The 12,258-nt window shown below is 37.3% G+C and overlaps 1 protein-coding gene across 1 annotated transcript; it reads right to left on the bottom strand.

The window, feature by feature from the left end:
* Positions 1-2,354: 2,354 nt before the first annotated feature.
* Positions 2,355-12,258, bottom strand: LOC115918743. Its single transcript, XM_030989001.1, has 2 exons — positions 11,764-12,258; positions 2,355-5,000 (listed from the first exon to the last, which is right to left on the bottom strand). The coding sequence occupies exon 2, from the start codon at positions 4,143-4,145 to the stop codon at positions 2,877-2,879; it is 1,269 nt and encodes a 422-aa protein (XP_030844861.1). The 5' UTR covers positions 4,146-5,000; positions 11,764-12,258; the 3' UTR covers positions 2,355-2,876.

Raw genomic sequence — 12,258 nt, 5'->3', positions numbered from 1 at the left:
TCCTCCTCCTCCTCCTTCTATTTTTACTTATTTTTCTTCTTACTTATCTCTCCCCCACCTCTCTCTCTCTCTCTCTCTCTCTCTTTCTCCCTCTCTCTCTCTCTCTCACTCTCACACACACACACACACACACACACACCCCTGTGCACGCACACACAAACACACTCTCCTTCTGCATCTCATTCTTATTCGAGGGGAATTAACCCTTCATGAAACTTAATCTGAATGAAAAAAGAGACACACAAACTAAGAAATAAATATCGCAGACAATTTCGCAGTAAATCAACAGAAAATGAAGAAAATTATGAATTTTGATCCCTTATAGCACGGGAATGTTCCATTATTTGTTGCTAACGATAGTGTGTTGCACAAGCAGAGAAAAAAATCCCATTCACTCGACATAAATTATTGCAATAACTTATTTTCAGTTTTTCGTGATGGGTGAAACCTTTATCATTATAAAATATGCATAGATATCATATTTCTACACGCCATTCCACGATGCAAAATATTTTTCTCTTGATCTCCTTTTCTTGTTCTCCTTCTATGACATCACTATAAACCGCATTGCCAATTTGAGATTTCCCAGTTTCAGAAGCGATCTCGACTTTCAAAATTTCACTTCTTTTTCTTTATCGATTCCTTCTGGAGCAAAAACATTCATCTTTTGATTTTTTTTTTGTCAGCATCCACCAAGCAAACATTCTATAATTAAAGGTTTATTTCTCTACATGAATAAAAGCATGAACAAAAGTATAAAAACAAAGACTTTGATTTGAATTGTGAATTTATATTACATTTTTATGGAAAATGGCAATCATGGAGTGTATTAGCAACAACTTCACAGTTCACAATAAAGTTGAGATTGAACGAGGAAGCTGTAAACTTCAACAGTTCATTCTAAACAAAATGACATAATTTAGGCACTTATCGAATCATTGTGCATGTTATTCGTGTACTCAAAGGGTTAAAATTATTTTGTACATGATATGATTATTCGCATTTCCTTCTCTGCCTCTGCGGCTTGAAATATCAGTGTATGTGTGTAATTGCAGCTCTTCTCTTTCACATAGTTCCAATAAAGTGCGATAAATGCAGCGATCAATTTCTTAAAGATGACACACAAAGTAAAGCATTTAGAATTTCAGCTTCTCCATTTATCAGAATCAGAACGTAAAATAGCAATTCTGAATAAATTTGCCGACACAAAAATATATATTAGTTTGCTTAAATGTAACAGTTTGTTGAAGTATTATGAAGGCAAAATTTACAGAAAGAGGCTGATGATATAGCATCCCTACACTAATTAAAAATTATGCAATCAAACAAGTATTTGGCACAACAATTCCATCGTCAAACATGATATCATTGAAATGACATAAAGTTTGGAGTATACGAAATGCATTGTTGTCAACTACAGATGGATGCCGATTACATTATGCAACACGAATGAATAACCGAATGTTTAGGGGGGTGGGGTGTAAATTTATCATGACATTATGGTTTAAGCAAGCTAAATGCGATGTTTTGAAAAGAAAAGAAAAATCTTAATGTTTATATAACACGAATAACTCGATATTCTCAGAGTGCTTTAGAGATGTCATTACTACCCCGTTCATCAGATTCATTCATGCACACAGTATGCACCATTTCCACTCCCTGTGGAGTACTCCTACCATTATGGTCACTGTGAGGTCATATGGCACCTGCAATGTGCACGACTTTAAAAATGTAAGCTTACAGGATAACAAGTTGTTTGCGTATATTATATACAGCCAATAAACTATTTTACTCGAGAGGTTTAAAAATCATATAACCGGCTAGTCTTATTCCAGGGCCCGTATTCAATATTTTTTAAGCATGAAATTTAAAAACGTTTCCTTATATTTTTGCTAAGAAAAAAGTCTTAGCAAAAATGTGAGTTCCATAAAAGCATTGGGGCTAAGAATATCGCAATGAGAGTAAGTATATATTCTTAGACTTTATCTACGAGAAAGTGCTTAGTATATGGCTATGGCAACTTTCTTAAACAACACAAATACTTAGACATTTTTCTTAGACTTAAGATAAACATCTTAAAGGTATAGACCAGTTTAGGAAACGCCCCCTCTTAAAAAATGAAATGAAAGCTCTTATTACCAATCATGTGAAATCGCATGTTTTGACTAATTCGTGATGACACCAATTTTGTCGGGAAACCGCCTTCTAATTGGTATATTTGGTAAATTATCATATTGATCCGGCCTGGATAGATATCGCGAATGCACTTCAATATTGAACATTTGGGCATATATTTCTGCTTTTTTTTTTTGGAGAACTTAGGTTGAAGATTTGCCATCTAAACCTCTGAAGGCAATATTTAAACAATATTAAATGGATATTTTGCACCCAAAATCCTTGAACTGCAATTTTACCACTTCCGGTCTTTACCTTTAAAGTTTATTGAAAACTTGCCTTGGTGTTCACTCAAGTAAGAAACGTTCCGTCAAGATACATAATGGCGTAACATTTTGCCTGGTGAACATAATATACACGCGTATTTTTCATTTACACGTATTGGCGAAAGTGACATTAAACAATTGACACCGATGAATTCGGTTGAATTTGCCTTATATTTACGATAACAAAAAGTAAAGTTAACCAAGAGAAATGTTTTTGATGGACACTATTGGCCGTTTAAACCGTATATAAGTGTCAACCTTGTCTAGGTCTCTAAACATGCAGTGCTACATTTTTACCCATAGTCATGCTTTCTCAAAAAGGCTGCACTTCAACAAAATGCAGCAGAACTTCCCTTTCGGATGATTGTTTATTTCCAACATTCAGTGACGTAGCTACATGGTACCGTCAGCCCCCCCCCCCCATTCACTGTTGTATTAGAAGCTATTTGTGCCTTTGGCGAATATTTCAGAAACGGTCAATTCCCTTTCTCTGTTCGTTTCATTGGGATCCCTCCATCTCAGGTACCTTGCCTGTCTGGCCTGTGAAAACGCGTTATCCGCAGGCGGCAACATGTGAACGGTCCTCAACGCACCATCGGGAGCGTACTTCTGCTGGTCGAACACGATTTCAGGGTTTTCAACGATCTCCTTCACACGTTTCGCGTCGCGACCGAGAACGGCAAGGTTTAGTTCAGATTCCACGGATAGCTTTGCGGTGTCGCCCTTGCTGTTGTTGTTCCTACCGGAATCTTTTGAATCTTTAGTAGTGGCGTATTTGTTCTTCTTTTGGTCGTTTCGTTCCAAAATGGCGACTTGACTCTGTCGGCGGATGACAGTTGGTCGAGATGGTAGTGGAGTTGGGACTATCTGCGTGTTCGATATCGTGGGTAGAACGTCGTCGCGTTGAGTTAGCCCGTGATCGCTACCCATGCCATTCACCTCGACGTCTATGGGCACAAGCCGAGTGTTTGAAATGTCGAAATGTCCCCTTTTTTTTGCCCCCGGTGGAAATGTCGCTCTAGGACTAAATACATAGTCAGACGACGTAACGTCGACATCATCCATTGTTGGATGTTTGTCCTCGGGCTTTGACGTTGGGCTATGAACGGGTGATCGGCCCGGTGACCGAGCGCTTGCGATAGAGACTGGGGAAAGAGATCGAGTAAACATGTCTACCTTGAGCGACAAAAGTTTCTTCTGTTGCCCCTCGTTCTTCTTCAGTTCGTTAATTTTCGTTTTCGGGTCTCTAACTTCATCCTTGAGCCTCCTGGAATCCAGCTCTCCTGTCAACGGTGTTGCCATGTACCCGATCTGAGGAAGTTCCTTATCTGGGTTCATACTCGAGCCCAACTTCGTGTTGGTCGTGTTCCGTCGTAGAACATACGGCGATGTCGCTCTCTGTGGCGATGTCGCCGTCGATATTCGTAGTCGTGTTCGTCGCTGACTCGCTCCTTTATCGTTGGCAGTCATCACGAAACGACTCGACAGGAGTTGGGCATTTTTGCTTGCTTGGCTCATTCCTGCTTTTCCTCCTCCTTTGACGCGTACACGATCCAACTCTTCTTGCAATCTCATCTTCTCTCGCCGTATCGTCATCAGATGCATGCGTTCGAGATCGCGCCTCGCATCAGATTCCCGCCGAACTCGTCGCCCGCTCGTGGCTGTTCGTTGTCGATAAAAATCATCTCCCATTGTTAAAACCATATCAGAAAATACACTGGCAATCAAATAAAATCTATATTCATCCAATAAATATATCCAAATGCACTTGCATCTTCAAGCTCGCTGTAGCACATCAATCGGTCGAGGAACTGTCATCGGGTTTCCACTGACGTACACAAGACGGATGTCAAAACATCAAATCATTAAGTTAATAAAGTGTACATCAGCGTTTAAACTTAATCCAACAAGAAATATTCAAACATATTTCGTATAAGATTCAATAAAAATATCCTTCAATAGAGGTTCTATATACAACCGTCGATGAACTGTTCTGTCCACAACACCATATAACAACACTTAACGAATGCAAATCTGTTACTAAGATTAACAGTCGTCTCCAAAGAGGAGGCGAATAAAGAAGGCTCGACTCATGTGTCTCAAAAATCAATACTACTTGCTTCACTGATTTGCCGTGGATTCATCAAGCCTATTTTTTCTTTACCCCCTGCCTTTTTTATTCTTCTTGAGTTCCTCTAATTGAAAAGCTCCTTCCAGGTGCCGCAGAAGACATGAAGAGACTCCCTTTTTTTTGCTGGGATTCGCTTCCTGTAACAGAACAGTCCCCGGTGAGTTGTGATGGCCGCGCGTCTCCGCGCGATATGAAGCTCCTCTCCTTTTCTCCGCACGCACTGACCTGTACTTTTCTCGCGAACAAATTTTATCGATCGCTGTTCCTCTTGAAGTTTTCTCAAGCAGACAGTGACGATATCATGTGATAATGGTGTTGCGAGTAGTTATCTGACACAGGGCTTAACGTGACGTCACAATGTCTTTCAACCCATGTAGGATGTTGACGTGTTAAAGTCAAGCAGCGTGATCAAAGTGAAGCTTGAAATTCTGTAGACGAAAGAAGAAAGAACAACAAAACATTGTCGATAAATTTATATATTTAAGGGAAAACCTATGCCCGCCATGCACAACCTCTATATGAGGTTTAAAAAAGTATGTGCAATAATGGGCAAACATAAAACTTTAACAAAGATAGCCCTATTCAACTTTGGAAAATACCAGAATGTGAATTGATGCTTTTGTATGAGTTTATCAATAATTGTGATTATCAGTTTCTGACAAAAGTGCAACAAAATTATTACCAAACAATATTAATGCACAGCTCATGTCAATCGTAACATTATATATATATATATGAAATTTGTGGTATTGTTAATCGGGGCGACGATACACTTTTTTTGGGGGGGTGGTAAACGCATCACCACTGATTAATGATTGATGAAACGAATTTATATTCCGTGTGTGTGTTTGTGTTTGTGCATAGCTCATATTTATTGCTGTATCACCCTATTGCATTCTGAAATTATTATCCTTGCTTATGGGTTGTTTTTCTAATCTGCCCACAATGACTAAACAGCCTTAGCAGCTAATAGAAATACATTCTGTGATGTGTTTATTTATAACGATTGACGATAACGACAACTTCGGATTGAATGCCTGGTATCAACTAATACACACGGGTCAAGGATTCGAACTCTAAACATCTAGATTGAATGTCAACTCAATGAACTTCCATTCCATATTATCACAATGTTTAAGCTAGAAAAAGCCTATCGGAAACTTATGTGCTACATCAAGATGAAATAGGTCGGGTCTTGGTGTGTATATCGCCTTCAAGTTTCGTCGAACTCTCAAGCTATAAGCATGGAAAAGCAGAGTGTCACCCTGTAAATTTATTCATTCATTTTAAAAACTCAAATTAAAAATCGAAACTTCAAAGGGCCAATTAATGAGTGACAGTATTGATTAACACTTTTAACATGGTGTTATTAACCTCAATAGTGTTGAATCAACCATGTTAAAAGTGTTATCTACCATTTTGAGAATGATTTCACCCCTCGTCCCTTCTAATTAAAAATGTCGATTTGAACACTTCAGATTTTATAATGTGGCAGAGACAGAAAAAAGTGACCGGGTGAACCTAATTTAGCCTCAGAGCAACTTTTTCTTTCTTTAAATTGGTAGCAGGTTATGAGTGCGTATTATAATGATTTCATAATACACTCTATATAATACCAGGAGGTAAGCTAAATCAGGTTGATCGGCTGAAACTTGTTGTAAAATTGGAAAAATGAGCGAGTGACGGTCTTCGATCGGTCTTGGTAGCCCGCTATGCACGTTTATAGACCTGCCCTTACCCGTCCCCTAAGTTAAAAATAAATAATAGGAACAACGGGCGGGCTATTCTCTCATTTTTACCCCTATCGATTGTGTACTTAATCGACAATGGCACGGAGAAAAGGATCTTGGGGTTTTCATTTGAATGAAGAAGACACGAGGGGATAGACACTGCGCATTTGTCAATAGTATAATCTGTATGACAGCAGGAATTACCATAATTTATCATCTGCATGCTTGTGAGGTTTTTTTAAATACAGTTTTTTTACCTCCCCCCCCCCCCCCCCCCCCCACCACCACCCTCTCCTTCCCTGTGATTACAGAATGCTCTCATTAAAAACAGCTGTCAAGAATCCCTATATAAATTACAAAGAATGTAATGAGTTTGATCCTTAACGTGTCCATGCAGTGTAGAGAGATGGCTCGGGTTGAGCTAGGGGTGTCACTTAAAGGTATTACAAAGTTTTGGTATGGGGGTCAAAAGAACAAATTGGAAGCATATGCGGTCCTACAATATTAAGTGATCGTTGTCGCGGTTGAAATCAACTCTAAAGTGATGATATTGTAAATAATAAGCTCTTTATGTTGTATAGCTCCCTCTCAAGGTCAAGATATTAATTTAGCTATAAACAATGTTTCCTGACTAAAATCGACAAATTGGCTTATCCCGTTTGGAAATTATATATCAAAAATACACATTCTGAGATTTTCATGGTCGCAGCTACCATTGTATGGTCGTAGGCGCTATTTGATATTTATCAAAATCTACCGGGAGCACCGGTAAATTTTTATATTCAATTTTTCTCGAAAGCAGAAGTGTTTTAGGGACCAAATTTTATGGTGCTTATAATACATCCACAGGGGCATCCAAATATATCAAAATTATAAAGAATCATTATCCAGCCAATTTTCCAAATTTCCCAAAACTTTGTATTACCTTTAATGTAGAGAGAGAGAGAAAGCATAATGAACGAGCATAAGCACCAGACATTTTGTATTAAATGGAACAGCTGAAATTTTGAATTCAGTTGAGAGGCATTTTTTAAATGACACAATATGAAAAAGGGGTGATAGGACGGTAGAAAATTAAAAGGGGGACGAGAGGGGAGAGATAAAGGAAAATATATGTCGAGCAAAAATATGAGAGATAGCAGGTGAGAGAAAAATAGTAAGCGCCAAGCGAAAGAAAGAGAGAAGAGGAGAGGAGAGAGAGAGAGAGAGAGAGAGAGAGAGACGGTGGGGGGGGGGTAGGTTGAAAACCCTGTTGAAATGGGAACGAGATACAGAGGGAGGGGGAAACGTAGGATGAAAAAGAGAGAACATAGACGATAAGCGAGAGAAATTAAAATCGAGGGTTAGATAAAAAGAAAAAAAATAGAAATGAGCTCATAACTCCAAATAGTCACGAAATCCTATCCCGATTCATTTTTAATTGATAAGACTAAGAGGCTCATCAAATTCTAAAGACACGTTTCAGTCAGTGAAGTGGCAGTATCTATACCGATCAAAATAGCTGATACAGTATGTAAACAAAGCCATGAAACAATGGCGATTATTTGTTATCTCTAATATAAAGTGTCATAAAGGTTGTATCACTTATTTGCACAGTATTGTATCACCTTCAGTTCTATTTATTTATTTATTTATTTAGTTATTTATAATATTTAGACAGGGTGACTCATTATCACCAATAATGGTGGTGGTGGTGGTGGTGGTGGTCTTTCATTACATTCAGTTATCAAAATTCCATAATGCTGGTATTGAAACTTCAAGTCCACTCCAAAGGGCACGGGAATGAGGATTAAAGCCTTACTAATAAAAGCAAATACGCAGCAAATTGTGTTAATACTTAATTTCGATCCTGGATCTCCCGGTTACGAGACCACTTCCCTACCACTTAACCATCGCGCTTACAAATCTCTAACATTACAGTGACTCTTTTCTTTCCACGCACATGCTTCACAGACAAAGAAAAAAACGAAAACATAAACAAAACACAACAATCATGATAACAACAACACAAACAACATCAAAGCACGAAAACTGATACATTACCGCTCTATTGATGTTTATGACAATTTTCGATAGTTACTATCTGTGAAGGGATCTGTGCATATCAGTCCAATCGATGTCATACTAGATATATCTACAAAACCTTTTAAGCCTGCACTGTTAACTTACATAGTTACCGCTGTTACTTATAGGATTTAGATCGTGAAAAACTTAGTATCATATTCTACATCCTGAAGATTGACGATTTTTAAGTGGTTCGAAAGGTTACAAGTGGTGGTTTTATGGAAGAGTCAATAATATTATCGACTAATAGTTTAGATAAGATCTATCCTGTATTGATACAAGACAATATGATTCTATTGTTCATGATGTAAGGGGAAAGACTGGGAAAGATACAGAAAAGATATATGATTTGATGCTGAAAACGATGGCATTGACTGAGTGTTTCATAAAATGTACCGAAAGGGTTTTTGATTTCAGCATCGATCTTTACTTAGTTATCCGCATTTAAAATATGAAAACCATTTTCCTGCTGGAGCCGTATTATGTGTATACCTTACTCTAGGTCATAATACCTGAATCTACGTCATAATTATAAGCCCCGAGAGTTTGAGTGCGTCTTCAATTATTGTCAAGCAAGCCCCATGCAGTTATACTATTGGCACTCGGTTACCCTCCGTTGGACACATACAATTTAACTAATTAATCCTACTCGGGACCTTGCATGAGAAGAGTAGGCCTATACGGTCAGATAGAAGCATAATTAGTATACAGCGGTCCTGAAAAGATCTCGCATTACATCAAAGGAAGATGTTTGGGAGATAAAGGTACCATTTTTAATTACATTCTAATAAGTTCGGGAAGGGGATACTGTCCCCTACCTAAGTCCAATTCGGTTCATTTTAAAATGTCGAATTTTTTAAAAGAAGAAACAATAATGGATACCCTAAACAGCTAATCATATAACTTCAACATTTTTTGCAATTGAGCTCAACTGCAAGTTGTAATAAATTTATATCCAATATGGTAAAAACGAACACTGAAGACGACTTAATTCTGTAGACACATGAGGACAAATATCATGGAATCATTTTTTATTTTGTCGACCGAAATTCCCATGGTAGGTCTAGGCATACCTGAATCCCAAATTTATTTATTATCAATTATTATATATAATTGATTAATTTGAATCTGTATATATTTGGTATGCTGTTCCCCCCCCCCCCTCTCTCTCTCTCTCTCTCTCTCTCTCTCTCTCTCTCTCTCTCTCTCTCTTTCAGGGCCATTCCTGACAATCATTTGTTTTTCGTTTGGTCTTTTCCATAATCAATACTGTATTTTGTATTATTGTATCATTCCCTCTGGCAAATAAGACACATTTTCATACTATATATAGACAAGAAACCAGTACGAGCGACCACAGTGATTTAGAATACACCCCGTTACCTGGGTTATACTACCTTTTAATCAAGCCTTGTTTACTCAGAGCCCCAATTATGCCAAATGACCGTCATTTAGTCGACGGGACGAAGGAAAAGAATAAAAGAGACAAAGATATATAATACCTGTCATAAAAGTTAGGGTGATTCTCGTACAGGATAATTACTTGCTGACCCAATGGTCGATCAATGAAGGATTCTTTGACCGAAGAAGAGGATGGGGGGCAGAAGAATTGTGTGTTGTCGCATTATACAGAACCACATCATTCTATTTACAATAAAATGAATAATATTTTTTTAAAGGGGGGAATGTTTTGGAGTTTGGCTGAGAGCATTTGATGTACTGTGAACAGAAGGAAAAGGGAATATACAAGGAATATATAATTTACAAGCTTAGCTTTTTACTAAATTCCCCCGTACTTCACAACAAATATGTTTGTCAAATTTCAGTTTAATTACCATGCAATTGTACTTATATTTACGTACGTTATTTAGGCTGTTTTATTACTGTCATGGTCTGATATTATTGTATGTATTTTTACACCTATTGAAAGAATAATTGTTTTAATTCTTATTATTTATTGCTTAGGATTTATGTAATGAATGTAAATGTAAAATATGAAACTAAACTAAACTGAGACTAGAACTGAAAGAGCACGCGCGAGCATTAAGTATTTGACGATTTTGACGGGGGACAATAGCCCCCCCCCCCCCCCAAGCCCCCGGAGCCCCCGATTCCGCTACGTCCTGTGATCAGTGGATGGTCGTTGATGTATTAATTAAGCGCTATATAACAGCGGAATGTTATTATTATTTTATTATTTGTATTAATCACTGACTTCATTAAAAAAAATTAAAAAAACTCGACAAATTATAACTATAACGATTATTATAATTGTGCTGTTTACGAGTTCATGAGGGAGTTATACGCTTTATACACAAACGATACGAGTAATTCTACTTGCTTTCATATCAAGAGGTTCCGGTAGACGAAATGGCTGAACAGTTTCCTGTTAACCCATTGCTTACTGAAACCGGGTGGCCCATGTATTAAGCCTATGGCAATGAAAGAATTCAGTAGTCAACAGGTTAATATACGGGTATCGTATAAAACGTTGAAGTGTGTATCTAGACGTGGAAATGCACAACCCTTTTGCACTTTGTAGCATAAATTTTCGAGGCTTTCTGTTTATGGTTGCTAGGACACGGCACATGTTTAATGCCGGTTTGGTGAGAACTGTAGATTGGTGTGTTTTTCTCGCATCTATCACACTTCCTCATATATAGTCATACGAATTATATGGCAAAAAGCATTATATAAATTATCCATAAATAGACGGTTGAAGATTTAAGAGGGAACGGCAAAGTTCACTTCCCAGTATATATGATATCCTATTAAAACTAAATTTACAACCAACTTTAGACCTCACGCGTGGTTGATGATGCCATAATATAAGAGAAAGAGTGCGTCGCGAAAACCCTTTTAATATATCTTTCAACACTTTTAGTCTACAAAGCTGTGTGTAAAGTGTCTCCGGATTGATGTACAGACCTTGTATAGTGTTTTAAATGTAATAATTTTCATAGAAGTAAGCATAATTTTATATCACATGTCTTTTTTTAAGTTACATTAAAAAAAAAGTATTACATTATCATTATAACACTTAAAGTATGTTTAGCGCGGTAATGAAGACTTTCTATTCATGGAAAAGTCTCCAAGTTTCAGTTTTATCCAATAATCATTTGAAATGTTTGGTTAGGTTTTTAAACAGACATTCTCTTTAGCTATATTTCATATAATGGGTGTTGGAATTAGACATGGTTAGATTCCATGTAGCCACTTACCATTATATGTCACTTTTAGCTAATAGAAGTAAAAGTCACTATGACAAAAAGAAAACTATTTATTGGATTTATTTAATAACGTTTATAAACGAAAAAAGTAAGAATGAGCAACGTACATTATAAAATATAAAATAGGCCTATAATTATAATAACAAAATATAATTATATCAACTTACCAGAATCATATTCGCTTCTCAGCAACTTGCTTTGAAAGATTTCCAGCGCAGTTTTCTTCACTGTCGAAAAGTGTATCACATCTGCACATCTGCACATACGTACAAAACGTTATCGAGGCCGACATGTCTAACTATTTACTGTTCGGCTTTTATTTCTAAAATATTTGCTCTGCAGAGTTCTTAAGAGGGCAAGCCTATGCTAAGCTCATTCTCGCTGTAAAGTCTGCCAAAGTTCTCCGAACTAAAAAACAAAAACACACGTGTTGGCCTTCATATATAATTAGTCGTTGTTTGTTCAGTATGCTGATAAATAAGCTTCTTCGTGTACATACAACCACCCGGTATGGGTATATCTGAGAAAATTTCTTTGTTATTGCAATTTTCACGAATAATACATGGCGAGAGGCAGTGTCGCGTGACCCTTTCTATAAAAGCTTTTAACGATTGCCTCAAAGAATTAGTCGTTATTTGAGTAGAACGTGACGTGCTAGAAAT

This window comes from Strongylocentrotus purpuratus, unplaced genomic scaffold (assembly GCF_000002235.5).
Source record: "Strongylocentrotus purpuratus isolate Spur 01 unplaced genomic scaffold, Spur_5.0 spur5_contig_841, whole genome shotgun sequence".
NCBI lineage: Eukaryota > Metazoa > Echinodermata > Echinoidea > Camarodonta > Strongylocentrotidae > Strongylocentrotus > Strongylocentrotus purpuratus.
The sequence above is the reverse complement of the archived record's forward strand: the minus strand, read 5'-3'. Positions and strand labels throughout refer to the sequence as shown.